The sequence below is a fragment of the Hemiscyllium ocellatum genome, chromosome 7, assembly GCF_020745735.1.
Source record: "Hemiscyllium ocellatum isolate sHemOce1 chromosome 7, sHemOce1.pat.X.cur, whole genome shotgun sequence".
Classification (NCBI taxonomy): domain Eukaryota; kingdom Metazoa; phylum Chordata; class Chondrichthyes; order Orectolobiformes; family Hemiscylliidae; genus Hemiscyllium; species Hemiscyllium ocellatum.
In genome coordinates this window covers 39,780,161-39,796,833 of record NC_083407.1, presented here as the reverse complement: position 1 = coordinate 39,796,833, position 16,673 = coordinate 39,780,161, and the positions used below count along the sequence as shown (strand labels likewise).

Here is a 16,673-nt window from a genome sequence, read left to right as displayed (position 1 = left end):
TCTTCACAGTGGAAGACATGAGTAATATCCCAACAATTAAAGGGAGTCAGGGGGCTGAGTTGAGTTTGGTTGCCATTACAAAAGAGAAAGTGCTAGAAAAGCTAAAAGGTCTTAAAATTGATAACTCTCCTGGCCCCGATGGGATACACCCTAGAGTTCTGAGAGAGGTGGCTGAGGAAGTAGCGGAGGCATTGGTTGAGATCTTTCAAAAGTCACTGGAGTCAGGGAAAGTTCCTGATGATTGGAAGATCGCTGTTGTAATCCCCTTGTGCAAGAAAGGATCAAAACAAAAGATGGAAAGTTATAGGCCAATTAGCCTAACCTCGGTTGTTGATAAAATTCTAGAATCCATCATTAAGGATGAGGTTTCTAAATTCTTAGAAGAGTAGAGTCTGATTAGAACAAGTCAACGTGGATTTAGTAAGGGGAGGTCATGTCTGACAAACCTGTTGGAATTCTTTGAAGAGGTGACAAATAGGTTAGACCAGGGAAACCCAGTGGATGTGGTCTATTTAGACTTCCAAAAGGCCTTTGATAAGGTGCCACACGGGAGGCTGCTGAGCAAGGTGAGGGCCTATGGGGATGTTCGAGGTGAGCTACTGGTATGGATTGAGGATTGGCTGTCTGACAGAAGGCAGAGAGTTGGGATAAAAGGTTCTTTTTCGGAATGGCAGCCGGTGACAAGCGGTGTCCCGCAGGGTTCAATGTTGGGGCCGCAGCTGTTCACATTATATATCAATGATCTGGATGAAGGGACTGAGGGCATTCTAGCGAAGTTTGCCAATGATACAAAGATAGGTGGACAGGCAGGTAGTACTGATGAAGTGGGGAGGCTGTAGAAGGATCTAGACAGTTTGAGAGAGTGGTCCAGGAAATGGCTGATGGAATTCAACGTGAGCAAATGAGAGGTCTTGCACTTTGGAAAAAAGAATAAAAGCATAGACTACTTTCTAAACGGTGAGAAAATTCGTAAAGCCAAAGTACAAAGGGATCTGGGAGTGCTAGTCGAGGATTCTCTGAAAGTAAACATGCAGGTTGAGTCTGTGATTAAGAAAGCGAATGCAATGTTGTCATTTATCTCAAGAGGGTTGGAATATAAAAGCACCGTTGTGCTACTGAGATTTTATAAAGCTCTGGTTAGGCCCCATTTGGAGTACTGTGTCCAGTTTTGGTCCCCACACCTCAGGAAGGACATACTGGCACTGGAACATGTCCAGCGGAGATTCACACAGATGATCCCTGGAATGGTTGGTCTAACATACGAGGAACGGCTGAGGATCCTGAGATTGTATTCATTGGAGTTTAGAAGATTAAGGGGAGACTTAAAAGAAACTTACAAGATAATACATGACTTGGAAAGGGTGGAAGCTAGGAAATTGTTTCCGTTAGGCGAGGAGACTAGGACCCGTGGACACAGCCTTAGAATTAGAGGGGGTCAATTCAGAACAGAAATGCGGAGACATTTCTTCAGCCAGAGAGTGGTGGGCCTGTGGAATTCATTGCCGCAGAGTGCAGTGGAGGCTGGAATGGACTCGATGGGTCGAATGGCCTTACTTCCACTCCAATGTCTTCTGGTCTTATGGTGTTAACTAGTCATTTGTCTTAGCACTGTTTGTAGGACATTACTGTGTGAAGATTGGTTGTATTTTTGTCAACAAATTAACAATTTCATTTTGAAACTAATCTGTGAAGTGCTTGGTGACAGCTTGAAGATGAAAGGTACTTTATACGAATTCTATATATTTCTCTAAGTGTGCATGTATCTTTCAAACTGTAGTGTAATATGTTAGTGGACTCATAATTTAGATGCCTGGACTAATAATTCAGAAAAGTAAATTATCAGATGTTTTAGTGTGGCAGGAGTAAAATGACCATTAAGTTGGTGGATTCACTAATATTCTTAAGGGAGGGACATCAGCAGTACTGACCCAATCTGACCAGAATGCAACGCCTGTGTTACCCAAATGTGACTGTCTTGTAACCATCCTCTGAATTTGTCTTGTGAGTTATATGGTTCAGGAAGAAATCTAGTGAGAAAACAGTGGCACCACCTTCTTCTCAGGCGAGTTATGGCCAATAAATAAATTACAAAAATTGGCAAAATTCATGTGCTGAATTCACTTGGCTATAACCACTTCAATTAAGAAGGAAACAAATACAAAAATCATGCTAAGCCCAATTCATTCCTTTTTTTGGGCATTCAGCAAAAATGGTGCTTGATTCATAGTGATTCCCCTCAAACCTTAACGAATGTGCCTGGCTTTTACTAATTGCATTAATTGTAACTGGATAGTAATGTCATTCTTTGCTCCCTTCACATACTTACAGTTACATCATAGATTCTCCAGAACACTATTATTCATTACATCACAACACTTGGTGAAGATCCCTATTTAGGAAAACTTTAATAGACATCTGTTGGAAAAGCTGGTTCTGGTTACAGCAGACAGCTGGTTTCCCGAGACACCAGAATTAGTTACATGTATGACTGTCTCATTGTTGTGATTAAAAAAAACATGATATCTATCCTTTCTTAAAAACCTAGCTTGCAATCTGTGGAACAGTGATAAAGCAAAGTGTAATGGGATGGGTCTTCCATCAGCCAGATGACACTAACATTGATGTAACGATATTTTCTGGGTTCAGCTAAATTAAAGTAAACAAATATAAAACCAGAAATTGGCAGTGCCTCCACTGGTAATTCCTCTATATGCAGATAGGGAAATTTCACTGTTGTGGGACTTTGCTCCAGTAGCCTCTGAAGTCTAGCATTACTGTCAAACTTTGGCATCAAAACTTGCAAATCAAAGTGTCAAAGAACATTGTTGCAACCTGTAGAACCTTCTGCTTTGTGGGTACTGATTTTGAGGTACTGCCTCAGGAATTTAGGCTTGGGAATGAAACATTGCCGGTAATAGAAGAGGGTCCAAGAAGGATGAAGATAACTTGAAGGGCGTCTCCAGTGTCATACCCACCAATTTACGTATGAAAGATGATTACACAATGTCATAGACATATCATGTTTCACACCTTTCAAGTCTACATTACTAATCTGGTCTGTCAGTTGCAATTTTCACCATCATTTTGTTGAAATAGTTCTATCGTTTACTATAAATACTGATGAGGTACCTTTTATGTAATCAGTTCTCATCAGCAAATGTTGCTAGACTCACATCCTTACTTGTACTCATTCTACAAAGAGCCTCATCCTCATATAAAATCTCATTGCTTGCTGGAATCAAACACACAGTCTGGTCTGCATGCTACAACTTCTGTTTTATTCCATGTCATAGGGACAATTAGTCAAAATTATGTTTGTGCATGACTATGAATATACAAAATAAAAGCAGAAGTAAACTATTCAGTTGCTTGATACCGCTTCAACATTCAATGCGATCTTAACTAATCTGTTTATATCCCAAATTCCATGTTCTACCTCTGAACAACCTTTGATTGCCTAACAAGAACCTATCTATCTCTGTCATAAAAAGATTTAACAACCTTGTTTCCAATGCACTTCCTTATTCTGGACTCGTCCATAAGTGTAACCATCTTTTCCACGCCCACCTTGTCAGGATCGTTCAGCAGCTTACAAATGTCAATCAAATTGTACCTCTTTTTTCTAAAATCCACTGAACACAAGACTAGTCTGTCCAATCTTTCCCCATATGACATGTATCAACGTAGTAAACTTCCTCCGAACCGCCTTTACTGCATTCCCATTTTCTGCAAGTAAGGGGACAATAACGCTGGACAGTCTTTGATACATGGTGTCAACAATTCTCTGCATAACTGAAGCATAATATTGCTATTTTTATATTCAACACTGTTGTAGTAGAGGATAGCATCCCATTAGACTTCTTGATTATGTTACTGTACTTGCATGCAGTTGTGCCCTCGTGCACTAGAGCACCTAAATCCCTCTGCACCCTAGAATTCTGCAGGTGGACTCCATTTAGGTAATACTGTATTTCTTAAACAAAAATAGAAATTGCTGAAGAAATTCAACAGGTTTAGCAACATCTGTAGCAAGAAAAACAGAGTTAATGTTTTGACTCTCGTGAACCATGAGTTAAGTTTCTCCAGCAATTTCTGTTTTTTCTCAGATTTTCAGCATCCACAGATGTTTTTATTGTTTACTGTTTTGTTTTCCTTTTCCTGCCAAAGCAAATCACTCTCCATTTTTCCACATTTTACTCCATCTGCCAGATTTTTGCCCACTCACTTAGCCTATCTATATCTGTCTGCAAACTCCTTAAGGTTCCTTCACAACATATTTTTCTATATAATTAAAAGCAAAACATTACAGATACTGAAAATCTAAAATATAAACAGAAAATGTCAGAGAAACTCAGCAGGTCTGGCAGCATCTTTGGAGAGAGAAAAAGAGTCACATTTCAAGTCTGATATGACTCTTCTTCAGAACTGGAAAAGGAGCTAAGGATCTCAAAAGAGATTGAGGACCTTGTAGCTGAGTGTGAAACCTGTGCTATTCGTAGGCCTGAACAACAAAAGTTACAGATATCAATTTTAAGAATGAATGGGAACAGACCTACTTATCTCTGATGGATGCTTTTACCTTGTTGCCGCTGATTACTTTTCCCACTGGATACAAGTGAAAACTCCACTACCCATGGGGTAGTTGTCAGATTCTTGAATGAAATGTTTGTTACATGTCATCTGTGATTAGGTAATGTCAGATAATGGATCACAGTTTGCTAATGACTTTCAGTTGGTCTAAAGCCAGTTCAGGGTTTGAACAAGTTCACCAGATAGCCACAGTGAAGTGGGGAAGTTTACTGTGGGGTCCAGGCATTAAAACCCTTTGAAAAAAATTGCTGACCTTGTTACATGACCATTCTACTTCAATTTGTCTTATCACCATCAGAATCACTAATGGATCGAAAACTGATGGCTCAACTTCCTAGTGGACCAAATGTAGGAGATTGACGAATTAGATACACAATTGGCTTAATGGTAGGAAGCGGAGGGTAATAGTGGAAGGATGCTTGTTGGATTGGAGACCTGTGATCATTGGAGCGCCTCAGGGGTTGGTGCTGGGTCCATTACTATTTGTTATCAATATCAATGATTTGGATGAAAATGTATGAGGCATGATTAGTAAGTTTGTACATGATGGTAAAATAGGCAGTATTGTGGACAGTATGGAAGGTTATTAGAAATTACAGCAGTACCTTGATCAGCTGGGGATGGGGCCGAGAAATGGCAAATGGAGTTTAATATTGGTAAGTGTGAGGTTTTGCATTTTGGAAAGTCAAATCAAGGTAGAAGTTTCATGGTGAATAGTAGAGCTTTAAGGAGTGTAGTGCAACAGAGGGATCTTAGAGGTCAGGTGCACAGTTCTCTGAAAGTGGGTCACAGGTAGATACGGCAGTGAAGAAGGATTTTGGCACCCAGGCCTTCCTCAGTCAGGACACTGAGTATAGAAGTTGGGAAGCTATGTTACAGTTGTACAGTTTGTTGGTGAGGCCACACTTGGAGTGTTCAGTTTTGGTCACCATTCTGTAGAAAGAATGTTATTAAACTGAAAAGTGTGCAGAAGAAATTTACAAGGATGTTGCCAGATCTCAAGGGTCTGAGTTACAGGGGGAGGTTGGATAAGCCAGGAGTGTTCTCTTTAAAGCATCGGAGACTGAGGGGGGATATTATCGAAGTGTATAAGATATGTGAGGCATGGATAGGGTGAATGTACTCAGTCTTTTTCCCAGGGTTGGGAAATCAAGAACTAGTCGTCTTCAGTTTAAGGTTAGAGGGGAATGAAAAACCGGGAGCCTGAGGGGCAACTTTTTTACACAGAGAGTGGTACATATTTGGAATGAGCTGCGAGCATAAGTGGTTGAGGCAGGTACATTAACAACATTTAAAAGGCAATTGGACAAATCCATGGGAAGGAAAGGTTTAGAAGGATATGGACCAAGTGCAAGGAAATGAGTTAAGTGTGGATGGACATTTTAGTCGGCATGGATCAGTTTGGGCCAAAGGGCCTGTGTCCATACTGTACTGCTCTGTGACTCTATGACTCTAGTTAAATCCATGGGAAATCATAGGTGTTTGGAATGGCTGTAGAGGCAATGAGGAATTTACAGAAGCTAGCAGGAAGGGAGATAAACCAAAGATACAGTCAGGTTAATGGGTTACCTCCAGGAAAGGTAGGAGAGGGAGGCAGGTCATGCAGGAGTCTCCTGTGGCTATCCCCATCTTAAACAAGGACAACAAATGACCACAAGTAGGTCTTAATGAGTACCACACACTAGCAATGATAGCAAATCTCACAAGTTACCAAGAGTGGTCATTTGGGAAAATAGCACAGAAAGAAACTTTACTCTATAAATTAGTAAAGTGTAGTCTTATAAAGTTATTAATAAAGGGAAGGGAACTTAGGTCATGATAGTTGGTAAAAGTATGACATAATATGGGTCTTACTTGTGTATAACTTTTCTCAGCTGCATCAGTGAGAGGCATACAGCCCATGTCAGGGTGCTCTAAACTGAAGCTCTTTGTTTCTGTGTCATTAGTTCGATTTCGACTCTGTACTATAGTTTCCAGCTTGCCTTCCGCTGCAGTAACCAAGAAGTCGAGCATTGGATTCATTTCATCCTTTTTCATCTTGCTGCATCAAAATGGTAAACAGATCAAATTTTAAAAATTGATTTGCCTTATCTTGTTACATAATTGCACAGAAATGCAAATTCATATGTGTAAGTTGTGTGCTTAGCAATCTAGTGGGAATTGTATTGATAGACCAGCAGATATTTCTTACGTGCAATATGAGAGAAAGCATGAGGGGAGACAGGGGCAGCATGGTGGCTCAGTGGTTAGCACTGCTGCCTCACAATGCCAGGGAGTTAGGTTCGATTCCAGCTGCGGATGACTGTCTCTGTCCTCAATCCTCCTTTAGCATGGTCCTGTGATAAACTATCTAGTGACTAGTGGTAGAAGGTACAGCACTGTAGAGTTTGGAAATAAGAGGCACTGTCCTTAAATGATTTGGAGGTGCCAGTGTTGGACTGGGGTGGGCAAAGTTAAAAATCATGCAACCCCTGGTTATAGTCCAAACTATAAAGCACTAGTTTTCAAAGCGCTGCTCCTTCATCAGGTGGTTGTGACCTCCGAAATCTAGTACTTCCAAATAAACCTGTTGGACTATAACCTGGTGTTGAATGATTTTTAACACTGTTCTTAAAGAACAAGAAAGCTTATTTACATGATAACTATAAGTACAAATGTATTTGAGTAAAAGTAATTACTGGAATCTTGGGAATTGATATTAAAGTGTTGCCTCTGAAAGTTGAAGTAGAATATCTTGCCTCCATCTTCCTGATCAGATCCCAGGATTTATCCACCTTTATGCATTTTAAGACATCTGGCACCTCCTCCTCTGTAATATGGACGTTCGTCAAGTTATCACTGTTTATCTCTCCCGTCTCCTGTGGTTCCACGCATAGGTAGCTTTGCTGATCTTTAAGGGGCCCTATTCTCTCTGTAGACACTCCTTTGTCCCTAATATACTTATAAAATCCCTTGGGATTCTCCTTAACTCTATTTGCCAAAGCTATCTCATGTCACCTTTTCGCCCTCCTGATTTCCCTCTTAAGTATATTCCTATTGCATTTATACAATTCCATGGCAGACCCACTTTTTTCATGGTTATTCTGATTTTGTCCTCTGGCCACATTCATGTTTTAGAATCAAAAAACTGATACTTTTAACTTGATGATTAATTAATCATTCAATCTCTGCTATCTATACCTGCCATATGTTTCATTCTTATTTTTGACCAAACCTTCAGTTTCTCTAGTCATCCAGCATTGCATACACCTATCAGCCTTGCTCTTCACCCTAAGAGGAACATACTGTCTCTTGGCTCTTGTTGTCTCATTATTGATAGCTTCCTGTTTTCTAGCTATCCCTTTACCTGCAAACATCCACCCACACGCCAACCCCGCCCCCCATCACCACCACCACCATCAAGTTTTGAAAATCCTTGCCTAATACTGTTGGTCTTCCTCCAATTTATCCTTTTCCATCATTATTTTTAAAACTAAAGTAATTATGGTCGCTGACCCCAAAGTGCTCCCCCATTGACACCTCAGTCACCTGCCCTGCCTTACTTACTGAGAAGAGATCAAGATTTGCACCTTTTCTAGTGGATATCTCTACAGACTGAATCAGAAATTTTCTTGAATACACATGACAAATTCCTCTCCATCCGAGCCCTGAACAATATAGCAGTACCAGTCTATGTTTGGAAAGTTAAATCCCCTTACATAACCACCCGACTATTCTTACAGTTAACTGAGATTTTCTTACAAATTCATTTCTCAATTTCCTGCTGACTATTGGGGGTTCTATAGCACAATCCCAATAAGGCGATCATCCCTTTCTTACTTCTCAGTTTCCTCCAAATAACTTTCCTGGGACGTTTTCCCAGGAATACTGTCTGCAAGTACAGCTGTAATGTTATCCTTTATCAAAACTATCACTCCCCCTCCTCTCCTGGTCCCCTTACTATCCTTCCTTCAGCACCTATGCCCTGATTTTTTTCTATTTGACAACAGTGAGATAGGAACAGAATGGAAGGTTAGAGGACAGAGCAAAATCCAGGGAAATTATTAGAACCAATAATTAAGGACACACTGATGAATTTAGATTTAGATAAATTTGAGGTGTTCAGAAGGAATCCCTATGATTTTGTAAAGGCAAGATCATGTGTTAATTATATATTACTCTTATTTAATTCTTTCATGTAATTTGCTGCTTGGACAGCTTGACCACTGCAGTTCATTGCTAGGAATTCTTATTAGCAGCAATATAATCAATTGCATATGGAAAGGGTTCATGTTTTCTGCACAGGATTCACCAGATCTCTCGGTGAGGCATTCGTCAAAGCTGGAGACAATGTCTCTGCTTTTCCATTGATGACAAAACATCAACCATGCCTGTATTCATTCATTACTTAGATGAATACAATGCAGGATCAATTTTCCAAGTTTGGCGAAGATTAGTGATATCGCAGATAGTACTGTAACATATTACATAAGTGGACACAGCAGTTGTAGATGCTTTTAATGCAGAGAAATATGACGTCATCTATTTCAGACCAAAAAAGATAGGTTTTTAAACAAATCATTAAGATGTAGTAATCAAGTACAAAATGATCATCATACCAGAGCAATGGTTTTCAACCAATGTGATGCGGGACACTAGTGTGCATTAGAGCTGTCCAGGTGTGTCATGAAATTTTGTACAACAGTTATGAAAATCAAAGTAAAACGAACATTGTTTCATCTTAAATAATATTCTATCCAACTAAAGTTACAACTCATAAAATTCACAAAAATTAATCATCAAGCCTACCAAGGCATTTGATAAGGTTCCCCATGGTAGGCTCGTTCAGAAGGTCAGGAGGAATGGGATTCAGGGAAATTTAGCTGTCGGGATACAGGGAAATTTAGCTGTCTGGATACAGAATTGGCTGGTCGACAGAAGACAGCGAGTGGTAGTGGAAGGAAAGTATTCTGCCTGGAAGTCAGTGGTGAGTGGTGTTCCACAGGGCTCTGTCCTTGGGCCTCTATCTTTGTAATTTTTATTAATGACTTGGATGAGGAGATTGAAGGATGGGTTAGCAAGTTTGCAGACGACACAAAGGTTGGAGGTGTCGTTGACAGTATAGAGGGCTGTTGTAGGCTGCAGCGTGACATTGACAGGATGCAGAGATGGGCTGAGAGGTGGCAGATGGAGTTCAACCTGGAAAAATGCGAGGTAATGCATTTTGGAAGGTTGAACTTGAAAGTTGAGTACAGGATTAAAGACAGGATTCTTGGCAGTGTGGAGGAACAGCGGGATCTTGGTGTGCAGGTACATAGATTCTTTAAAATTGCCAGCCAAGTGGACAGGGTTGTTAAGAAAGCATATGGTGTTTTGGCTTTCATCAACAGGGGGATTGAGTTTCAGAGCCGTGAGACCTTGTTGCAGCTCTATAAAATCTTCGAGTAAAAAATGAGGTCTGCAGATGCTGGAGATCACAGCTGCAAATGTGTTGCTGGTCAAAGCACAGCAGGCCAGGCAGCATCTCAGGAATAGAGAATTCGACGTTTCGAGCATAAGCCCTTCATCAGGAATGATGCTCGAAACGTCGAATTCTCTATTCCTGAGATGCTGCCTGGCCTGCTGTGCTTTGACCAGCAACACATTTGCAGCAGCTCTATAAAACTTTGGTTAGACCACACTTGGAATACTGTGTCCAGTTCTGGTTGTCCTATTATAGGAAAGATGTGGATGCTTTGGAAGGGTTCAGAGGAGATTTACCAGGATGCTGCCAGGAATGGAGGGCTTATCTTGCGAAGAGAGCTAACTGAGCTTGACTGAGCTCAGACTTTTTTCATTGGAGAAAAGAAGGAAGAGAGGGGACCGCATTGAGGTGCACAAGATAATGAGAGGCATAGATAGAGTTGATAGAGACTTTTTCCCAGGGCAGAAATTGTTAACACGAGGGCTCATAGTTTTAAGCTGTTTGGCAGAAAGTATAAGGGGGATGTCAGAGGCAGGTTCTTTATGCAGAGAGTTGTGAGAGCATTGAATGCGTTGCCAGCAGCAGTTGTGGAAGCGAGGTCATTGGGGACATTTAAGAGACTGCTGGACATGTATATGGTCACAGAAATTTGAGGGTTTGTACATTAGGTTTATCTTACATAAGGATCAATGTTCGGCACAACATCGTGGGCTGAAGGGCCTGTTCTGTGCTATACTGTTCTATGTTCTAAGTTCTAAGTTCTAAGTTAAAAGCACATTATCGATCATTTGATTCTAAAACATAAATGTGGCCAAAGGACAAAATTGAAATAACCGTGAAAAAAGTGGGTGTGCCATGGAACTGTTTGTCTCAATGAAACGTGCTGTATTACTGAAAAGTTTGCAAACACTCGTCTAGAGGGTAATAATAAAGAGGAACACATTTTGCTGCAACACTACAAACCCTTGGTTGGATTATTCCTGGAACGAGCAGTCTTCACAGGCCCTTATAAGGCTCCATTATCATTAGAGACAGAGTGATGACTGGTGGTAGTTAAACCTAAAGATCACCAACCTTGGCCAGAAGCAATGTCAATAAGGCAGGGCTTTCGTGGTGACCTCAGTTGGCTTCACTCTGTGTCACAAACCAGCATCTGGCGAACTGTGCTAAGCAATTCACCAAGATGTTGCCATGGCTCCAGGGTTCGATTATGAGGAGAATTTATATAAATTAAGCCTGCATTTCATACAATATGGATAGATATATGGTGAGATTATTGTATTTTTAAGATTTTGAAATAAATTCATAGCATAGAAGGAGAGAAGCATTTTCTGTTGGTGGAAATCCTAGAATTAAGAATCATAGCTTGATAACAATAGTGATGGGCAGGAAATGCACCCTGCATAGTGATGCCCTCATCCTGTGAATGAATCAAGAGAAAAATAAGAAACCAACAATTCAGGTGAGAAATTAGGAAGCACCTTTTTCATGCAAAGGGTGATCAAGGTATAGAGCTATCTCTCACAAAATGTAACAGGCATTGCCTCAGTTGAAATTTTAAGATGAGATTGATAGATTGTTACTAATAAAGGAAATAAGTGAATAGGTTTAGTATATCAGTTATTCATTATGAATGGTGACTGACCTTCGAAGGCTGAATGGCCTTCTCCTGATCATTTATCCCAATGAAAGGGGTGGAAAAGCCAAAAGTGGGAAATGAATGGCAAGGAGAATGCATGGTAATGAGGAGAAAAGGTGAAACATGAATGATCATAAAGTGTAGAGATAGGGGAAAGGAAGCTAAACAGTATTGAGACAATTAAGAAATCAACCTGATTTTTAAAAAAATGTTAGGCAGAGTGGTGGTATGCTGCAACCAGATCTGTGAAAATAGAGAAGAAGGAAGAGAGCATTAACTAAATGAGTGCGGTGAGTGATTAGACATTGGTTTGAATTGGATAAATAATGTGAATATAAGTGAAAGAATTATAGTGCCAGCTTGAAAAGAGGGGGTGAAAGAGGAGTAAAGAACTTAATTAGATTTCAAGAGAAAAGTTATTGAAAGGATGATTAGATTAGATTAGATTGGATTAGATTACTTACAGTGTGGAAACAGGCCCTTCGGCCCAACAAGTCCACACCGACCCGCCGAAGTGCAACCTACCCAGACCCCATTCCCCTACATTTAACCCTACACCTAACACTATGGGCAATTTAGCATGGCCAATTCACCTAACCTGCACATTTTTGGATTGTGGGAGGAAACCGATGTGGATGCTTTGGAGAGGGTGCAGAGGAGGTTCACCAGGAATGCCTGGTATGGAGGGTGCTAACTATGAGAAGAGGTTGAGTAGGTTAAGATTATTTTCATTGGCAAGAAGGAGGTTGTGGGGGGACCTGATTGAGACCTACAAAATCATGAAAGGTGTATATAGGGTGGATAACAAAAAACTTTTTCCCAGACTGGAGGATTCAATTACTAGGGGTCATGAGTTCAAAGTGAACAAGGGAAAAGTTTAGGGGAGATATATGTGGAAAGTTCTTCACACAAAAGGTGGTGGGTGCCTGGAATGCATTGCCAATGGAGGTGGTAGAGGCGGAAACGATAGTGTCATTTAAGATGCATCGAGACAGATACATGAATGGGCAGGGAGCAAAGGGATACAGATCCTTAGAAAATAGGTGGTAGATTTATTGGTGCAGGCTTGGAGAGCCAAAGGGCCTGTTCCTGCGCTGTAATGTTTTCTGTTCTTAACCATAATGCATCATTCTAAATGTAATAAAATAACTATTTTGTGAAGATCTTACTCAAAGACTATCCTACAAATTCACTGTAACTTCTGTATATTACCACATGGATTTCCCCTTTTGATTTTCGTTTACCTTTCAATATAAGTGAAGAAATTTGAGTATGTGGCTCAGATTGCAAAGCTAGCAGTATCATTTGTTTTCACACCCCAATGGATTATAATCAGGACTGTTATTTAATCGTCAGCATTTGAGTTTAGTGTTAGATTTTCTTTGAAGTTGCTAGTCAGGTTTTAATAGAATACTATATTAGCATTATTCTTGGGATTATGTACTTCAAAATCAGGAGCAAAGAGGGAGGGTGTTCTTCCTCTTTCCACCTTTCTGAATCAATTGGCATTCTACCTCTTCAATTTATGGATATTCACATGTAGTGGAACAGATTTCAATTTTATAAATAAAGATTAAAACAACAATCATCAAAGGATAATTGACAACTGAATGCCACAAGTAGACTATTATAAAATCCTTTAGGGGGAAAAAAACTTGCCATCCAAACCTGGTGTGCCCAAAACGTTGCTGACTTTTGATTGTTCTTGGCTACTTAGGGATGAAAAAATAAAATCTAGCTGTGTTACCACTTTTTCAAAATTATGTGTATGTCTTGGTATGGTAGAGAAACAAAGGGATCTTTGTTGCAGGGTAGAATTGAAGGACAAGGAAGTAGTGCTAAATCTGTATTCAACCTTTATTAGACCACATTTAGATTATTTTGTGCAGTTCTGATGGCTATATTATATAGAGGCACTGGAGCAGAGGAGAGAGAAGGTTGACAAAGGTAATACCAGAAATATATTTGTATACATATCAAGATATATTTGACATGCTTGGTCTCTTTTGAAGGAAAGACTAAGGGCTGAATGATTAAGTGATCTCAAACAGTATTAAATGTTTTGGTAAAGCATATAGAGAGGATGTTTCCTCTTGTGGGGAACAGCATGGTGTGTCAGTTTATTCATGGAGTCTGAGTTGCTGCATCAGCATGTACCTTTACGTACATATTGCTGTCCAGAGCTACTGAATAGTGATGATAGAAGTTCCAATGTTCTTACTATCACATGGCTTGGCAGGAATATCTCCTGCTCTTCCTTTTCCTATATGTTGGAAGGATTTGCAGACTTACATCCACCTGTTTGGCTGCATCATGATTGACAGTACTTTCACATCAAATCCTGGTGTGGGCTTAAACCCCTAGATCTGTAGTCACAGACGCAAGGATGTTTACACACAGCACCACAAGATCTCCTAGAGTAAAACTAGAAGCCATCAATGTAAGATAGTCACCAAGTAATTCGGAAGAAACATCTGAACTCGGACAATGGTGAGAATGTGGAACTCCCGTCTCAGGAATGGTTAAAGTGCATTTAAAGGGAAAAAGGCCAAACTCCTGAAAGAAGGTTGGGATGATGGATATAATTGGAGAAAGGTAGCAAGAAGCTGAAGCTAAACAGACTGAATGTCCTGTTTCTGTGCCGTATGTCCAATCTAATCTTGAAGCTAAGCAGACTCAGGCTGAGTTGGTACTTGGATGGAAGAATGTTTGGGAATACCAGGTGCAGAAGGCTTTAAATGTCCTGTAAAGAGGTCGAGATCAGGGCCACTGCTGACTAAAAGTGTCAGCACCCTCACTTGGTAGGAATTTGCATCGGTTACGATTTGTTCCTGCCAGTTTTGATTTATAAGCTTTCTGAAGTTAATATCTAAAATAAAACAATTAATAACCACAACCGTTAAATCTTATAAATTAACCAATTATTCTTATTCAGAACTTTTTGCTGTATGTACTCACAGTGTTACCTTTGAAGATGCTAACATGTCAAATCAAAGTGGGACAAAGAACCCGTGCGGACTCCGATACACTCAAGAAGATTGAAACTACTGTCAGTATTTTCTGAGCGTTGGTCTCGGAATAATCCTGCCGAAAAGTGCAATGGTCGTCTTATCTTAACATCTAAAAGAGAAACTGCGGCGCTATTTCCCGAAGACACGGCGTTGTTCTGTCTACACGTCTACAGTTTACATCCTGGTTGCCCGTAGCAACGGTTGGACTTGTTGAAACTCAGGATAATCTTTCATGGAGGAGGAACAAAACAGAAGCTTTCTAAATCCAAGTACTGCCAAAAGGACCTTATAAAGAGATTTAATGCAAAAGTTTCAATTTTGGGCATTGTGTGAGAATTGACTAAGATATTTGCTGTCATTGGATTTTTTTTCAAAGATTTGACAGCACCAGTTAATTTACACACTTTGCACAAGAGTGTGTCCGCACTTTCCAGCAAATGGCAAATAGATTGTTCCAACAGAATGTGCTGATACCTCTATAGGTTATATTTCATATTTAGGTGATGAGTACGTGAAATGAGGAAAATACTAGTCATTTTAAGAAATAGTCTAGGGAAAAGCAATGAAGAGCAAAGTAAAAGTTCTTTAAGTCTCATGCAGAGAAGATGATTAGTAAATCGAGATGAATTGATTTGTCAATATGTATTTTTTTTGTACATATATATTAAATAAAGTTCATTTATTTTAATATGACTCCACTCCATTGCTCCAAAAAGACAGCAATCACTGTCAAATATCCTTGAGGCTGTTATCACTGTTTCGTACAGCAAATTTTATAAGCACTATTGTATTTTATCTCAGCTGAATTTAATCACCAGGTCATTATGAATATGGCTGCTGTGATCAACACTGGAAAATATGTATCAAGTACAGCAGTGTTTTGGCTCATTTTCTATCATTCTCACTCTAAAAATTTCAGTGTGCCTGTTAAATTATTTTCTCATGCATGAGTATTATACAACATGCCTAGAATATCTAAAGCATTTTTCTCTATTTGCATTTAGTTACAAGATTTTTGTTTGTCTTTCAAGAACTGGTAAAACTAATATAAACAGGCAAAAAATAAATAACAAATACTTGCAATTCTACATAACCATAGTAAGCCCCCCAAAAAATGTTACAATGCACATCACGATAATGAAATACATTGGAACCATAGTCACTTATTATATGGGAAAGCACAGCAGGCGGTTTGAATACAATGATTAGCCTGGTTACAGGAATGTTAGTTGAAAGTGTTGGGATCCTGAGCAGTCAAATATTACCTCACTTAATGTCTCATCTGAAACACAGTTCCTACAGCAATAGAGCATTCTCTCAGTACTGCATTGAAATGTCAATGCAGATAGTTTGCTCATGTTAGACTTGAACCTACAGTCTCTGATTTCTTGGTTAAGAATGTAACTACTAAAACAAGGGTGACTATATATATAAGAACGCATATAGCAGAAGTTTGACTATACAAAGTACTAAGGAAAACAATAAATGATTCCGAATTTCTAGACTATTTTCATAATTGTTTCCAGTTAATTTTTAATATTCTTACCAATTATGAGGTCTTGTGGTGCAATGGATAGTTTCACTGCCTCTGAATCACAGGTTTTAGGTTCTAATCCCATCTCGAGTGTTTTATAATGCAGTCAAAAGAGTTGAATATCAACATTAAAATGCTCCAGATTACAACCTTGTACGTAAAATCATATGTTGCATAGCAACTCCGAGAGCCCGAATGAAATGCAACACACCACTGCCACCAAATATGAAGTTAAGTCAATTGTGCATACAAAGTTCTTATGAAGGTTAAGTTGCATTTATCAGCAATAGTTTGAGACTTTTTTTAAAAAAATAGTTTCAATAGTGCAAGGTAATTAAATGACCATAAATAATTGTTAAAGTTCTATGGATTTGAATAATTCATAGCTAGATTCATGCATGTAATTGAAGAGGTCACATAATATTTAGGGTGGATTAATGCCTGGATCATTTGGAC

At 39.5% G+C, this 16,673-nt stretch overlaps 1 protein-coding gene across 1 annotated transcript in view; it reads right to left on the bottom strand.

The window, feature by feature from the left end:
* Nucleotides 1–16,302, bottom strand: part of map3k19 (mitogen-activated protein kinase kinase kinase 19) — a 75,643-nt gene extending 59,341 nt beyond the window's left edge. The window contains exons 1-3 of the mRNA XM_060827745.1: nt 16,230–16,302; nt 14,349–14,541; nt 6,445–6,631 (exon numbers count right to left, since the gene is read on the bottom strand). Coding sequence (XP_060683728.1) covers nt 6,445–6,631; nt 14,349–14,541; nt 16,230–16,302 — 453 coding nt within the window. The remainder of the gene's footprint in view (nt 1–6,444; nt 6,632–14,348; nt 14,542–16,229) is intronic.
* Between the last annotated feature and the right edge of the window lie 371 nt (nt 16,303–16,673).